The 16,538-nt window shown below is 67.4% G+C and overlaps 1 protein-coding gene across 3 annotated transcripts in view; it reads left to right on the top strand.

Moving 5' to 3' along the window:
* Positions 1-585: 585 nt before the first annotated feature.
* DOK7 (docking protein 7) overlaps positions 586-16,538 on the top strand; it is a 29,771-nt gene continuing 13,818 nt past the window's right edge. Inside the window, exons 1-4 of one of the 3 annotated variants that reach the window (XM_043573100.1) lie at positions 586-760; positions 832-877; positions 8,165-8,395; positions 9,352-9,552. In XM_043573100.1, the coding sequence (XP_043429035.1) occupies positions 707-760; positions 832-877; positions 8,165-8,395; positions 9,352-9,552 (532 nt within the window). In that variant the 5' untranslated portion in view covers positions 586-706. The remainder of the gene's footprint in view (positions 761-831; positions 878-8,164; positions 8,396-9,351; positions 9,553-16,538) is intronic. The other 2 variants (XM_043573099.1, XM_043573098.1) reach the window with 2 other exon arrangements.

The raw sequence follows: 16,538 nt of genomic DNA, 5'->3' as shown, positions 1-16,538 counted from the left end.
AAATCCAGAAGCTCAGAGCCCCCCCCCCCCCACCTCCTGCTGTGAAGGGGGCTCCTGGTGGGTCTTCCACGGAGCAGTAGAGCCGGGTGTGGGGGAGACCACGCACAGAGACCCGGACGCCCCCCTCCCCCCCGAAGCAATCCAGCAATCCCACCTGCACTGGGGTGCATGCCGCCAGGGGACTTGAATGGACTCCCCCTCCACTACCCTGCCTAGGAGAGGCGAGGGGGCTGGAGCGCCTGGGGGCGAGGCGGCCTCCTAGGCCCCAGTCGTCCCAGGTCAGTGGGTTGTCAGGGGTGTCTGGTGACAGCCCTGGGGCGGTGGGAGGGGCAGGTGCCGCAGGGTGAAGCCAGGTGGGGGGAAGACGCCCCGTGAACGTGTCTCCAGTTGCCAGGTCGTGGCCTCTGCTTTTGGACGAGAAGCCGCCCCCACCCCCACCCCGCGCCCCCATCCGGGCGGTGGGGGCGCGGCGTCCGACCCAGGCGGGCCGGGTTCCGGGGGGCGGGGCCGCAGGTGGCCGCAGGTGCCCCGCGGGGCCGGCGGCGCAGGGGGAGACCGGCGCCCCGCCCGCGCCCCGCCCCCGCCGGCCCGCCCCCGCCGCCCAGCGCTCGGCCCGCCCGGAGCTATTTTGAAAGTGACCCTGGGCCGGGCGGCCGCGGGGCGGCGGGGAGAGGCGCGGCGGGCGCCGCGGGAACCATGACAGAAGATGACCGAGGCGGCGCTGGTGGAGGGCCAGGTCAAGCTGCGGGACGGCAAGAAGGTCGGGGCGCGCGGCGGGCGCGGGGCGGGCGCGGGGCGCGGCGGCCGCTTACGCTCCCTCTGTCCCCGCAGTGGAAGACTAGGTGGCTGGTGCTGCGCAAGCCGTCGCCGGTGGCAGGTGAGCGGGGCGCGGGGCGCGGGCGCGGGGCGCGGGGCTGACGCGGGGCGCCGCGGCCTCGGGCGCCGGCCCGGAGCGCGGCCAGCTCGCCCGAAATAGCCGGCGGCGCCGCGCGGGCTGTAACCGGAGAGCGCCGCCGCCTCGGCCTGCTCCTGCCCGACGCCGGGACCCGCCGGCGCCCGCACCTCCCCGGGAGGGGCCTGGGGGGCAGCGGAGGCTGGAGGGGTCACGAGTGCCGGTGCGGGCGTGCTCTCCCCTCCCCCAACACGCAGCAGGGAGCCCCGGGGCGGGGGAGGGGCCGGCTTTGTGCGCCCTGTGGAGGGGGGTGGGGGCGAGTGGTGCCGCGGAACCCCGTCTGGGCACTGCCGGCGGCGCTGGCCCGGGGGCGCTCCCACCTTCCCCAGGTGGGCAGAGGCTGGGCCACCAGGTGGGAACTGTGTTGCCTCTGTGCCCGAGAAAAGAAAAGTCTGCCCTGGCTGGGGGAGCAGCTCTAGGGGTGAGGGGATGGTGGGGGGGGCAGGCCAGGCCCGCGGGGAGAGCCCCGAACTTGGGCTTCTCATTCTTGTGCTCCGGGAGGCTCGGGAGCCGTGCGGCTGCAGCTGTCTGGGGAGACAGGTGCCCTGGAGCGGACCCAAGCACCCTGGGGTCTGTGTGGGGTGCTGGGGGTGTGCGTGCACGCTGCCTCACCCATGTGGGACTGCTGGAATGTCTTCCGGGACGCCTGGGGTGTCTGTCATTTCCCTGGAAGGGGGTGGGGGGTGGGCGCCCTCCCCGGTCCCCCCTCCCGGGTCCCCTCCCCCTTCCCTGCCCTGCGCCTGCCCACAGTTGCAATACGAGGGCCTGATTTTGGTCCTGGACACCCTCTTCCTGCCTGGGCCTCAGCTTCCCCTCCAAGGGGTCCCGGGCTTGACTGACGGCTCGTTGAGCCAGTCAGTTCTTCATGCAAAGACCCTGTGCCTGGTGCCCCGGGGGTCTTGTCCAGGGGAAGCTCCAGGGCGGCCCGGTAGAGGAGGCATAGGGGTGGGGACACCGAGTGGCCCCTGGAAGGCAGGGAATGGAGAGGCAGGCCCAGGCTGAGGGCAGCGGGGCAGAGGCCCTCGGAGACGTTGAAGAGGCTCGTGGCTGTGGGGGGCTGGCGGCAGCTTGCTTGGTGGGATGGGGTGGGGGGGGAGCAGGGGGGGCCTGCACGGCCCCACCTGAGGAGCAGCCCCACAGGTGGTCTCTGTGGCCTTCCTCCCTCTCTCACGTGGGAGCGTGTGATTTGCAGCCCCCGGGGGTGGATTTTACCTCAGGATCCAAGAGAGCTTCCTGCTGGAGCCTGGCGTGGGCCTGCCTGAGGAGGGAGGGCCCTTCTGCACTGCGGGGAGTGTGCAGGGGTCCCCGGCATCCAGAATCTGGGTCTGTAGGACTTGGTGTCCATGGCGCCTTGCCTGGGCTCTCCCACGTGCATAGGAGCCGTAGGAAGTGCGGGGCCGGTGTGGAGAGCACCTCAGGATGTGGGGAGGGAGGAGCCTCCCGCAGAGGAGCCAGCTCTGGACTTGAGGGGGGCCGTGGGAGGAGAGAGGGCAGGACACCCCAGGCGGGGCCTTACGTTGGAGAGCCCCTGAGCCCCGGCAGGGTGGGAGGGGATTAGGGGCAATGGAAGGTGGGCTCCCTCCCGCCCCTCTGAGCCGTGCATCTATCACCTCGCGTCCCTGCACCCAGGATGGCCCTCCCCACCCCCATCCCTGCCCGCAGTCCTGGATGGCAAGGACCCCGCATCGCCAGCCAGAGGCAGTCTGCTGGGGGCTGTGAGCCCAGCTGCCGTGGGCAACACCCGGGGCCACGCAGACTCACCGGGAGTGGGGCCTCGGCACGTGCCCCGTGCGGCTGGCAGCTTCTCTGAGGTGGGCCAGGCACCAGGTGCTGGTGACGGGGAGGGTCTGTGTCCCCCGGGAATGGGCTCAGTCCCAGGCCGGACAGGCAGCCCGGGACAGAGTGTGAGTGGTGGCCAGCCTTCCTGTCCCCGTGGGGACATCGAAGAAGGGGCCTGGGATCCCCACAGCCCCGGGTTCAGGACCGCGAGTTAGGGAACCCCGAGCTCAGATCTCAGTGCCGCCCGCACGCACCGTGTGACCTGGACCAGTCCAGATGAGGCTCTCGCCGTGCTCCCGGCTGAGGGCGCATGTGTGGCCCACCGGGCGGGAGGGCTGAACACCGACAGCCTGCGTGTCCCCGCTGATGCCTGTGCTCTCTGGGTGGCCCGTCCTTGTGAGCCGCACAGACCTGCACGCCCCCCCCACCCCCTCCGGCACCGTGAACTGTTTCCTTCCTGGGTCGGATCCCAGACGGGCTGGGCCTACACTTCATCCTGGGCCTGAGGCTCAGCGAGGGCCCTCCCGGCTTCGGCCCCATTCCCGGCTGCTCCCAGTTGCCCCCAGGCTGCCGCCCCCTCAGCAGGGGTCCCTTGGGCTCTTCCAGCTGCTGTGCTGAAGGCGCCGTGTCAAGGTCACCGTGACACGAGGGCTGAATCCAGCAGCCACTTCTGCCGTGTCTCGTGGGCGTCCACCTCCGTCTCCACCCTCTGGGCCGGCCTCTCCCTGAGCCTGGAGGCCCGGAGGTTTGCCTGTCCCCAGCCGGCCCTCCCCGAGGCTCTCCGGCCCTGGCCGCAAGCGCATCTGAGGGCTCATGACCCCACAGTTATTTTTACATCTCCAGACGCCCACGTCCAGCCGCCTGCGTGTGCGGTGTCCGATGGGCCTCTCCAGCTCACGTGTCCAGGACGGAGTGGCCCAAGCCCCGCCCCCGCAGCCCCCTCCCAGGGCGTCCCCTGCCCCCCCCCGCAATCCAGTGTGATGGCTGCTCTTCCTGCCCACGGAGAAGTCCTGTGGGGAAGGTCCCTTCAGGCTGTCATCATGGTTAATGCAGAGCCTGACCCTGGCCAGCCTGGGCCAATAGCACGTCTTGCCTGACCAGCCGCAGGAGCCTGGAGGCTTTTGCTCTCACCCCAGGCGTCTTCTCCGGGCGCAGCCAGGCTGAGCCCCCATTGCCTACAGCCCCCAGGGCTCACCAGGCCCTCCTGACCAGCAGACAGCCTGGGCCACTCTTCCCTCCCTCTCCTGCCCGCAGGCCCTCCGGGTTCCTACCTCTGGGCCTTTGCACTGGCTGTTCCCTGTAGCACAGCACCGATCCCTGCAGGGCTGCTGCACTGGCTCCTTGCATCACTTGGGAGTCATTTTTGTTGTGCCCTCTGGGAGAGTCTCGGCCCCGCGTTGGGGCCCCGCAGCCACTGTCATCCCCTCAACAGTACTTCCCACGGTGGCCTCCTTTGACCCTGTTCCCTCTTGGGTGTCAGCTCTATGCGGGCTGGGCTCTGTCCCCCGGGTCCCCTGTCTGCTCACAAGCACAATGAACTGGGCCGCGGGCTTCTGGGGAGACGCACCAGCCTGTGGCGCAGGGTGGGAGGTGTGGGAAGGCTCTGAGGGGTCCCGGCAAGGCGGAAGTTGCTGGAGGACAGGGGCGGACCCAGGGGCGAGCCATCTCCCCAGTGCCGAGTGATGCTGCGGGGCTGTCCCAGGCCCGCGCTGAGGTCCCCTGCCAGGCCACCCTGAGCTCGCCGGCAGGGTGGCGAGGCCGTGTTAACACCTGGCCTGGGCCCGGTGGGTGGCGTCCATCCCGCAGACGGAAAGCGGGGGCTCTGAGCGCTGGGGGTGGGTCGACAGTCGTGGACGGGGTCAGCCAGCCCCCCACCCCGGAAGCCGTGCACAGGGAGGGGCCCGGCGGCCACAGCAGTCACGTGGAGGCGTGCGTGTAAGTGTGTGTGTGCGTGGATGTCTGTGTGTGTCGTGTGGCTGAGTGCACGTGTGTGTGCGCCTGTCAGCCCTCGGTGCCTTGGTTTACCTGCTTGCCTCCTCTGCCTCCTTTCACCGTGATGGCCCCACATGCTCCAGGGAGCCGCCCGCTGCCCTGGGCCACGCCCTCTCTGGGCTCGTGGACGGCTCTGTCTCCCGCGCCTGGAGCCACGTCACAGAGACCCCTCAGCCCTCCTGCTGTGAGCAGGGTGCACCCGGCCCGTGTGGACAGGAGCTGGATAGAGGCCCTTCCAGTGGGTGGCCCGGTGTGCTCCCTGAGCCGCCGACCCGGAGGCCTCACTGCAGGACCCGTCCCTCTGGGCTTCCCGTGAGGGGCGTGGCCGTGGGGTGCCCCGTGGGGCTGTCTGGCGGGGGGGTGGGGTGCGTTCCTCAGCCCTGTGTCTGCGGGGTGCAGGCAGTGTCAGTGCCCCCCCCACCCCGGCCGACCCTGCTTTGTCACGGGCAGGAAGGGAGAATTTCTGTTCCTCTGGTGCACTCCCCCCCCGGGGGCGGGCTTTAAAAATAAGACCAACTCATTGCCCCCAGGGACGTGGCGGGGAAGTGGCGGGGACGTGGTGGGAGCAGCTGCAGTCATAGGGCCCCATGGGCCGCATAGTCACTGCGTCCACCCAGCCCCCTCCCCACGGTCCCAGCCGAGCTGCTGGGGGGCTCGGAGCACTGAGCATGGGGTGGACCCGAGCTGCTCCGGCCGAGACCAGGCCGTGGCTGTGGCCGTGCCCGGCCTTTCCGTCCACGTTTAGAAAACGCGAGCAGTGACTTGGAGGACGTCCCAGGTTCCTGGGCGGCAGAGACCCGCTCTCTCACGGTCCCCGGGGCTGGAGGTCCAAAATCAAGGTGTCGGCAGGGCCATGTTCCTCGCGGAAGGCCCTGGGGAGGCTCCCGCCCGCCTCTTCCAGCTCCTGGCGGCTGAGGCGCTCCGCCTGCGGCCCCATCACTCTGCGACGGTCCTCACGTGGCCTCCTCCTCTCTGTGTCTGTCCTCTGGCCTGTGCCTTGTGAGGACGCTCGCGGTTAGATCTGGGCTCCCCCGGACGACCCGGGACCACCTCACCTGGAGGTCCTTAACTTGACCAATAAGGTGGTGCTCCCACGCTCTGGGGTCAGGCGTGGACGCATCTTCCGGGGCCTGATCGGCCCCCGGCGGATGGGCGAGGGTGCCCGCGGTTGTGTCCGTACGGGACAGGATGGCGGCTGCTCAGCCCCGAGGAGATTGGACAGGCTCGGGGACACGTGTGGCGCTCACACGCGGGCCCCCAAAACCCGTCCCATGGGTGCGCAGGTCTGGGATGGGGGCGCCCGCCCGGCCACGGGAGGCAGCCGGAGGGCGTGGCCCTTGTAGCCGACTCTGACGCTAGCCCCGGAGCCGGCCGACCGCAGCCCTGAGCCACGGCGGGCCGCTTGTAGTAAAGTTGTATCGGAACACGGCCACTCACTCGCATGTTACTCTGTTGTCCTCACAGTCGGGCCGCCGCGACGGACCTTGTGTGGCCCATGAAGCCAAACAGTTACTGTCTGGCTCTTTACCGGAAGGTGTGCTGACCCTGCTTGTGGCTATATTCCTGGGAGCATAACTCCTAGAACAAAGGAGGTGACAGTCTCGCTCTGCCGTGCAGGTCGGGCCGGGCCTAAAGTGACAGATCACCCCGCACCGTCCTCATGCGGGGCACCGGGGATGTCACTGTGCACAAGCGGAAGGGGGCCTGCCTTCAAGAGCCCACCCGCGGGGCTGGTGGGAGTGGGGACAGCAACCGGGCAAGGCACAGACCCGGCTAGAAAAAGTGCTGTGAGGGACCGCGGAGCCTGCTGCAGGGACCGGGTGGCGGCTGCTTGTCGGACCAGGGACCGGGGCTGTGGGGGCCGGGAGGCGGGGCTGTCCCCTCACGTGTGCTACCTCCTCCCTGCAGCCCTCCCTGGCTCCCTTTGTCCCGTGCGGAGGCCCTTACCCAGGCTCTCTCTTGGCTCCGGGGCCTGACTTCTCCGGTGACACGTGAGGGGATGTGTCTGCAATGACACGTGTCCTTTGCAGCCCGTGTGCCTTATTTCTCTGTGGCCCGGCTGTGAGCTTCCAAAGGGAGTGGGCCGAAGCCCCAGCCTCTTCCCGGGCTGGTCCTGGGAGAGAACACACGCCGGAAGGCTCAGGGGAGCACGTGGGTTTCTGTGGCTTCTGGGCTTTTCCCCCTCAAAACGGGAACGTGTTTGCTTTTTCCTGATGTGAGCGTCTCAGACACGAAGGACGGGTTTGCGAGCGGGACGGGCAGCCGGCTCGCGGTCCCCCGACTTTGCGGCCGCTTCATGCCGCAAGGACAGGGGTGCGTCGGGGGCTGACGCTGCCCTCGGCCCTGACCAGGGAGGTGTGTGGACCCCCGTGGGCCCTCGGAGGGGCCGTTGCTGTGGTTTGCCGGGCCTCGCATGGCAGGAAGCACGTGGCTCACAACCGTGACTTGTCCCCGATTCGGCTGCAATGATCCGTGTGCGTCGAGCCCTTGCGGGATTTGGTGGTCACGTGGGTTGGGGGGGGGCCTGCTCTCAGAGGCCAGAGTGGGAACGTCACCGCGCCCCTTCCGCGGGGTCCCCACAGCTTCCTCCCCCACCCTCTCCGGCTCTCGCCAGGGGCCTGATTCCTCCAGCTTTCTCGTGGGATTTGGGGCGTTCTCACACTGAAAGGTGCCTCGGCGTCACGTCGGGCCCCCGAGCCCTCCACCCTCACAGAAGAACGGGTGGCCGGGGCCCAGCAGGTGGGGACGCTCTGTTAGGCAGGCCCACGGGGGGGCCCAGGGCCATCTGATCCTCTGTGGCGTGCCTGGACTGGTGCAGGTGGACGGCGTGGGGGCCGCGCCCGGGGCCGCGTGCGGCCTCAGCGGCTCTGGCTTGCTGTCCCGCTGGGATGACGGGGCCGGCGACCATGATGCTGAGGGAAAACAGGGACTCTAGGACCGAGGCGTGGCACCTGCCAGTCTTGCGTGGCACCTGCCAGTCTTGCGTGGCACCTGCCAGTCTTGCGGGCGGGCTGGCATGGGGTCCGGCAGTGGGCCCGAGGGGGCAGTGGCTTCCTCCCCGAGGGCCGGAGTCCAGCGCGCCCCCTGGAGGACGAGAGACCCAGGAGGTGCACGGGAAGGGGGCCCGTCCCTGCAGGCCTCGGGCCACAGCTCCCGTGGGCCCGGCGGCCCCTGAGGGTGGCCCCTGTGGGTCCCAGAGCCTGGGGCAGGGTGGGGGATGGGGTCGGGCCCAAGTGTCCCGGGCCCACTTCTGCCCCTGTGGCCCGTGGGCCGTGCAGGGTGGGCGGCGCCCCTGGAAGATGAAGAGACTGTGCCTCCTCAGGGCGGCTGGGTGGCTCGCTTGGGGTCGTACCTCAAAGCCGGGACTCTCCGGGCGGGGGACGCCGGGGGCTTGGGGCGTGGTGTTGCCGGCCCACCGTGCCTCGTCCGGCGCCCTCGCAGACTGCCTCCTGATGCTGGCCTACAAGGACAAGTCTGAGCGAGCCAAGGGCCTGCGGGAGCGCAGCAGCCTGATGCTGGAGGACATCTGCGGCCTGGAGCCCGGCCTGCCCTACGAGGGCCTGGCCCACACGCTGGCCATCGTCTGCCTGTCCCAGGCCGTCATGCTGGGCTTCGACAGCCGCGAGGCCATGTGCGCCTGGGACGCCCGGATCCGCTACGCGCTCGGTGAGGGTGAGTGAGGCCAGGGCGACAGACCCCGCGTCCCGTGGGGCCCTCATCCACAGGCCGCAGGGGCCGCGATGCGACTCCAGGGTGCGATGCGGGACGGTTTGCCGAGCACCTGCCGGCCCCCCCCCCCCCCCAGGCTCTGCGCTTGGGGCGGGCGGTCGCGCTCGGGGCCTGTGAGGGGAGGGGTGTGTGTGGGGGGAGCAGCTGGGGCCCCGGGACCTTCCGAGCTCCTGACTCGATCCCATCAGAACTAGAGCCGTTACCCCGAGCAGGCGCTGGCCAAGCAGAGGGAGCTTCCACAGGCCTGCCATTGGGCCCCTCCCCTGCCCGGAGCCAGGTTCTGGGGGAGCGAGGCCACAGTCAGCGTCCCGCTGCACCCCGCTGGGGGCGCCTGAGCCAGGGAGGCGGGGTGGCCAGGCCGGGCCCAGAGGAGGGCTCGGATGAGGGCGGGCGGCCCTCACGGCTGACGCCAAGGAGCACAGCCTTTAGAAACGTCAAGATCTCGCACAAGCCCGTGATGAACGCAGTACCAACATCTGGGGGGAGGACAGGTTGCCAGCCTGCACGGCCCTTCCCCTTCCTTCCTGACCCAACCCTGAAACCCTGAGCGGCCTCGTCTGTATTCAAACCTTTGATACTTGGCTCTTCATGGACTTTTGCCTTAATTTTTATTTGCTTAAAATAATCGTCACAGTTTCACTGGCCTCTGCCGCTGAGCATTGGGGGCCCCAGGAGGGGGCTCTCTCGGGAGTCGGCTGAGGCCGAGTCCGGCTTGTGAGGATGGGGGGCGTGGGCAGGGCGGCCCCCCCGAGGGCCTGCCTGCCTCCAAACAGAGGTGGTGACGGGTGCCCGGGCCGGGAGCTGAGGGCATCCCGCCTTCAGGACGGACGCCTGGGAGCCGCCCCCTCTGCCGGGCCTCTGCTCCCAGTGATGCCCTCTCGCCCCTGCCCTGCCCTCAGTGCACAGGTTCCACGTGACGGTGGCTCCAGGCACCAAGCTGGAGAGCGGCCCTGCCACCCTTCACCTCTGCAACGACGTCCTCGTCGTGGCCAGGGACATCCCTCCGGCTGTCGCGGGGCAGTGGAAGCTGTCTGACCTCCGGCGCTACGGGGCCGTGCCCAGCGGATTCATCTTCGAAGGCGGGACCAGGTGTGGGTACTGTAAGTATGCGGGGCCGCTCGGAGTTCGGCTTCACCCCAAAACCCTCGGCCTGGAGCCGCCCGCCCCACCCGTGTGCTCGCTTGGCTGGCGTCTTGGAAACGTGGTGGGCGAGACCAGGTGTCTCACAGCCCAGTGCTCAGCGCTGAGGCCACCGAGGAGGGAGGACGGACCCTCCGGCTGCAGCCCACCCGCACCCCTGCAGCCAGGCCTGCCTGTCACGACGCATGGCCTTGTGCCTGAAGTCACATTGTTCGGACTGAGAAACAAAAAAAGGGGGGAAGAATGAATGCGTGTGTGTGTGGGGGGGTATGCCACACGTGTGGACCAAGGATGCCCCGTGGACACACCATGCCCGGGGGTGGGGCAGGGGCAGGTGAAAAGCTGTCCCGATGTTACAGATGCGCCCCCCTCAGAGCCCCGAGGGCCGCCGGGTGTGCTGGGGGGGGGGGTAGCTGTGCGCCCCCATCTCCGTTCAGCCTGGGACCCCCCCCGACGGCGATTGGGGCCCGCTCCCTTGCGTGCTCCACAGAGGGGCACCAGTCCCCCACCCCACAGGCTCACGTGAGGGTGACGACCGCCGGGGCTCACAGCAGGGTCTGTCACACGCGTTCGGCCAGGTTTGGGTGGCATCCACCGGGCTCTGGGACCTGGGTCCTGCCGGGATCCCCCCGGTAGAGGGGCTGTGCTTGGGGCCGTGTGCGTGCCGGCCGGCTGGGCCCTCGCTCTGCAAAGGGCGGGCAGGGGGGACCTGGCCGGCTGGGGCCATGTCCCAGCGGGTCTCGAGGTAGAGGCCGGCCCTGTGTGGCAGGCAGCCTGCGGGGCCCTGTGTCCAGGAGAAAAGTCGTCAGCCTCAAAGACCAACGAGCAGGTGAGGCCGGAGCCCTCTCTCGGGGCAGCAGGGCGTCTGTCGCTGGCTGTGGCGGGTCCGCGGGCTGGGGCAGTTTGGGCGGTGGCCCCTGGAGCCCCGGGGTGGGCCCAGCTGCCGGGGAGCCTCCTCTGGGCCGGCATCGGGGACGGGTGAGACGCCTGCTGTTGCCCCCTGCTGGATGCGCCCTTGGGGCCCCTGGTTCTGGCACAGTGGAGGTCCCAGGGCTCTGGGGTCTAGAGCGGGGCGGGGGGCGGGGGACCCTCACCCAGCTGTGTGGGTGGTCAGAGCTGGGGGCCACGGTGCGCTGGGTCTCCCCTGGAGGAGGGGGCATTATGTGGGGCTGCTTTGAGGACGGGGTGCACGCCGCCCGGGGGTGGTGCCGGCGTGTGCCCCCAGGGAGGCCGGTCAGGAGGACCAGCCGTCATGTGGTAGGACGCACCGACGTTTTCCCTCCGAGGCCTCAGAGCGGGGTGGGCTCCCTCCTGCCGATCAACAGCGCCGGACGTCGGGCCTTGGCTCTGGTGGGCAGAGGCTGCTGTGATTTCCCTGGGCTGCCGGCAATGCAGTGGGGGCCCTTCTGGGGCCGTCCTGATGCTGTTCCCGGGCGGGCCGGACGCCCACCCCGCTGCGGGACGCTGACCCGGGAGCGCAGACGTGCTGGGCTTCCCTGTTGCCCCCGGCTGTGCGGAGGCCGCCGGCCAAATGCCTGGGGGGACCGGTCCCATGCGGCTCTGTTGTCAGGGACAAGTTCGCACGGCTCTCCCTACGTAAGCTGGGCTTTACGCTGTCCTCGATCCAGGGCTGCGGGTGGAGGGACGGCGCACCCCTGCACGTGTGCTCAGACCACCAGGCCACTCAGGCCCGGGCGTCCTGGCGGGGAGGGAGGGGAGTTCAGGTCCAGGGCGGGGCGTGAGTCAGTGTCCTGGGGTCGCCGGACCAAATTATCCCCAACTGGAGCCTCAGAGCAACAGAAACGGTTCCCTCACGGTTCTGTCCCAAGTCAGGGTGTGGGCCCGGCTGGCTCCCTCCAGAGGCTCCAGGGAGCCTCCCTCCCGCCTCTTCCGGCCCCTGGAGGCCGCAGGAGGCCCTGGGCTTGTGGCCACGTGACTCCAGTCTCTCCTCTGTCGTCACTTGGCCATCGCCCGGGGCCTTCTCTTCCGACTCCATGGGACTCGAGTCACCGGATTTAGGGCCACCCGACAATCCAGGACGCCCTCTTCTCGCCTCCCTCGGTTATGCCTGCAAAGGCCATTTTTTCAAATACGGTCAAGTGACACATTTTCGGGTATAACCTAGCCTTTGGGGACACCATTCAACCCGTGATGTGAAGGCTCTAGAATTTGGATCCTGACGGGCCCATGGCCCTGGGCGCATTGAATCTGGAGGACAGAGAGCTGGGCTGGAGTCATGGGGAGGACCTGGGAGGTCTGGGGTGTAAGGAATTCATATCGTCTCCCTCCCCTGGTACAGTCCGAGCCCGGCCCCCGCGCCCCCCAGGACCACACCCCCTTGGCCCTCGGCCACAGACAATTCTCCAGAGAGCAGGAAATTCTCAGAGAGCTGAGACATTTGGTGTGACTGTCAGGGTGGGGTCAGGACCCTGGAGGGTGTGGAGGTGGGGTCCTGGCCTGGTAGGCGAAGGGGGGCATCAGGCCGGGTATGTGGGGGCTCCGTGTGGCTCTGGGTACCTTCCAGGTGGGCATTTTCTCTCTGTGGCCTGCACGTGGACAGTGGCCTGTTCAGAGTCAGGTGGGAGTGGGCTTGCTGGCTGGGAGTCCAGGGTCTCCCAGTGTGGCCTCTCTGTCTCTGGGGACGGCCCACGATGTGTGGTTAGGGCTTAGGGGTGTGAAAGGGAATGGGAGAAAGGGGGCCACCCAGAGCCCAGGATGGGCATGTAAGCTGGGCCTGAAGGCTGGTGGAAGTGGCCCGGAGGGGCCCAGAGGAGGTCTCTGTCCCCTGCATTGGCGGCCCCCACCCCCGTCAAGGGCATCTCGAGGGCATTTCCACATCCACGTGAGCCAGCTGCATTTGCAAAGGATCAGGGTCCTTGGATGCTGAGGAATTCAGCAGGTGGCAGAAAGGTCCCCGAGCCTGCGGCAGAGGCACGTCGTGGACGGTGACCCTCAGGAACACCCCGCCCATGTCCTGGGAGTGGCCTCCGTCTGTGCTGCCCCTCCTCCGCTCGTTTGCCCGGCTCTCTGGGTCCAGCTCACTGCTTCAGTCTCTTGGGGCACAGTGAGCATTTTAAAATGACTTTCAAGCGAGTAAAGGACGAAGGCTTAAACCGGGAGAAACTCTCTTGCTGTGTATTTAAAGCACCTGTGCTGTCCAGCTGATACGTCATCTCGGCCTCCCTGGGATCGGGTGGTCTGAATGCCGGGTGGTCCCGGCAGAGCTGGCTGAAACCCTGGTCTCTGAGCCTGGGAATGTGGGCAGAGGAGGGGATGTGTTCGGTGGCTTCTCCAAGCCAAGTGGGGGTTGGGGCTGGGGAGCACGTGGCCAGGCGGGGAGAACTCAGAGCCCGTCTGAGACAGGTATGAGACGTTTCCGGTCCCCAGGGCGGCTGTGGGTGGGGCGCAGACTCCAGCACCCCAGAGGGGACCCCGAGTCCCGCTCTTTCAGGGGGAGATCCCTGTGATAAGCCCGACCGGCCCCCTGCATAGACTGGGGCGATGGGACCAGCCCCGCCTTCTCCGATGGCTCTGGGTCAGCAGGTCACCGTTGACACAGTGTTCCTGGTGGCAGAGAGTCGATCTGAGTCTCCCAGCCTTGGCATGGCTCTGGGAGGACCTAGGCTCCGTGGAAAGAGCAGGGCCTGGGCTGGCGTCTCCACCCGAGGCTCCCGGCCCACGGCTCAGCTCCGTGTCCCACGTCTCTGGCCGACGCCCTCTGCTGCCCTCCCACAGCAGCCCTGAACACCGGACCTGGGGCACGGGGGCTGCCTCTGGAGGCTGGGAGGGTGCCTCTGGCCTCCTGGCTGCTGGGTCACTCAGGACACCATTTGAGAGAAAGGGCTGATGGACAGAGCCCTCAGCTGGCCCCGGGGAGACGGGTCCTGCCCGGGCCGTTGTGCCCCAGGGACAAGTATGCGTGGGTGTGTGCACGTGCGTGTGTGCGCATGTGTGCACGTGGGTGTGTGCACGTGTGTGCGTATGTGCGCATGTGTGCACATGGGTGCGTGTGCACGTGTGTGCACGTGTGTGTGTGTGTGCGTTTGTGCGTGTGCACGTGGGTGTGTGCACGTGTGTGCATGTGCGTGTGCAGGGTTGTCACAGCGATTGGGGCACGTGCCGGGCACTTAGCGGGAGTGGCTGCCAGGACGTTAAGTGCCCTGCAGTGTGGGCTCCGTCCTGCACTGGTGGCTGTGAAGAGGGTGCGGGGGGCCTCCTGGGCACGGGCAGGACAGAGCCTGCTTCCTGGAGGAGGGGTTTGTTCTGTTTGTTTACTGGAGCAAAACATACATAGCACAGAATTTGCCATTTTAACCATAGTTAGGCGGACAGCTCAGAGGCATCAGGTACATTCAGGGTCATGCGGCCGTCCCCACCCTCCATCCCAGAAGTCTTGTCTTCCCCGGCTGACACTGGCCCCAGTGAGCGCTAACCCCCGTGTCCCCTCCCCCGGCCCCTGACGCCCACCGTCCACTTTGTCTCGATGACCTGGCTCCTCCTCGGGGCAGTGGGACCACGCGGTATCCGTGCCTTCGTGAGCATCGTGTCCTCCAGGCCCATCCCCGCGGTGGCAGGTGGCAGGGGGTCCTTCCTCGAGGCTGACACCCCACTGTGTGGATGGACCACGCCGTGTGTGTCCTTTCCTCTGTCGGTGGACTCCCGGTTTCTTCCTCCCTTGTCTCTTGCGACTAATGCCGCTGTGCACGTGGGGGTCGGGTGCCTCTTTCACATCCTGCTTGCAGCTCCTTCTGGGGCCCCCAGACGTGGGATTGCTGGGCCAGACGGTGGTTCTGTGTTTGAGTTTCGGAGGCGCCCACGCGCCGTTTTCTGCAGGGGCTGCACCAAACCGGTGCGTTCCTCCTGGCGGTGCACGGGGTTCCGGGTCCCCCACCCTGCCTCATCAACGCCCGTTTTCTTCTTTTTTGTTTGTTTTTTTAAAATTTTTAAAAAATGTTTATCTTTGAGAGAGAGAGCGTGAGCAGGGGAGGGGCAGAGAGAGAGGGAGACACAGAATCTGAAATGGGCTCCAGGCCCCAAGCTGCCAGCACAGAGCCCGACGCGGGGCTTAAACCCACGAACCGTGAGATCGTGACCTGAGCCGAAGTCGGACGCTCAACCGACTGAGCCACCCAGGCGCCCCTTTGTTTTGTTTTTAATCACAGTCTTCCTGGTGGGCAAGATGACCGGGTGAAATTTACAACTTGATTTCAAGTGAACTCCTTTAGTTGAACTTTGATCCTTCCTCCCAAAACAAGGGCAGAGAAAAATGAAATTCTAATCAGTAGAGGTTTGACTCTGTTAGGAAACCCACAGGCCATGGGTATCTCACAGGTGAAAGTCTGACACCAGGCAGGTCTGGTGCTGCCTGGACAGAGCTTTCTAGAACCTTCTCCGCACGAAGTCCTCCAGATGCTTTCCAACGCTCTCTCCCCGGTGGGACTTCACCGTGTGGTCCTTGTCTCTGCGGAGCCGAGATGCTGACCCGCTGGCAGAGTCAGGACATGGGAGGTCATCTGAGGACTAACTTCCAACGGGCATCAGCCCACAGAAGTGGGAACATGGCACGTTTGGATGAAAGAGTGTTTTTTTCCCCTTGGAGCTGGTGGCCCTTTCTGTGGGGTGCAACACCCATGCCACTGGGGATCGTGGCTGGGGGTGATTGCATTTGCCAAGCCTGTGAGGTCTGCCTGCAGCCCCTGAGAGCCCACAGTGTCTGCCCACAGCAAAGGGCTGGCCTCCTGCTCAGCAGACTCTCCTCCCCGTCTCTCTGTGTTGATTATTGCAGAGCAAGGGACACCCCAGAACTCGGTGGTTCTTTCATTGCTGGTGACCCTGTGGGTCAGGGGTCTGGGTGGGGTGGCTCGTCCCTGCTCCGTGTGGCAGACAGATCAGTCGGGTAGTGGCATTCGGTGGGCGGCCCTGGCTGGAAGGCCCAGGATGGTCGCGGACACGGACCCTCGGGTGGGGCTTTGCGGATGGGGACGGAAGGCGGAGCAGGGGTTGTCTCCGTAGTGGCCAGGTGGCAGAGTGGCCTTACGTCCTCCGGCCCTGCAAACAGGCAAGCAAACGAGGTTCAAGCAATGCTTTCGGGGGTCGGGGGAGCGGGGTCGGCTTGCCTCTTCTTCCCTCTTTCCACCCCCACCCCAGTGCCGGGGGTCCCCTGGGCTGGATACTGGGGCCCAGTGCCTTGGAAGTGGTCCCTGCCCGTAAGACACCAGGCTGGGCAGCCAGGACAGCACCCAGATAAGGGGGTGTCACCGGGGACGCCCCAGAGGAGGCGCTCCCCGAAAGCGGCCCCGAGTGAGCGATCTGGGGTCAGGGGTCCGGAAAGGCAACGTTAGGTACGCAGGGTCCCGACAGGTGAGGTGGCATTACAGGGGGCCGGGGGTGTTGAGGGACAGGGAGGTGTGCCGTCCACCTCAGGGGGCTCCGGGTGTCCCAGAGCCTAGGGCGGGGGAGGGGAACCCGAGCGCCAGCCAGCGGTCCGCGCCCCGCGAGCTGTGTCCCGGAGGCCTCGCCTCCCTCGGGGGCGGGAGACGTGTGCCGTCCCCAGGGAACCTCTGGCGTCAGCCCGCTGGCGTGTGTGGGGGTGGCGGCCGGGCTCCCAGGCCTCACCGGCTGCGCCTCGGGGAGCATGACGCTCAGCAGACGCCTGGTGGAAGGCTGCCGGCTCCGCTCCCCTCCTAACGTGGTTTTTTATAGTCGGGGGACTGGCTATGCCGTGACCTCTGCCAGCTGACTGTAAGCTTGGGATTAGAGGCCCGGCCCTTTGTGCGCCGGCGGCCCGGCCTTCCTCTCCCCGGCCCCTCAGCCACTGGCGGGGCGTGAGCCGGCGGCTGGCAAGGCCCGGCTCGGGGGCCCATCCGTCCGGCCTGAGGCCCTGTGGTGCCGGCACGTGCCCTGGTGGCCCGGCGGCCTCTCTGGGCCTCAGTTTCCTCATGGTTAA

The sequence above is a fragment of the Prionailurus bengalensis genome, chromosome B1 (genome assembly GCF_016509475.1).
Source record: "Prionailurus bengalensis isolate Pbe53 chromosome B1, Fcat_Pben_1.1_paternal_pri, whole genome shotgun sequence".
In the NCBI taxonomy this organism is placed as follows: Eukaryota; Metazoa; Chordata; class Mammalia; order Carnivora; family Felidae; genus Prionailurus; species Prionailurus bengalensis.
Note: the sequence above shows the minus strand (reverse complement) of the source record. Positions and strands in the feature narration are given on the sequence as shown.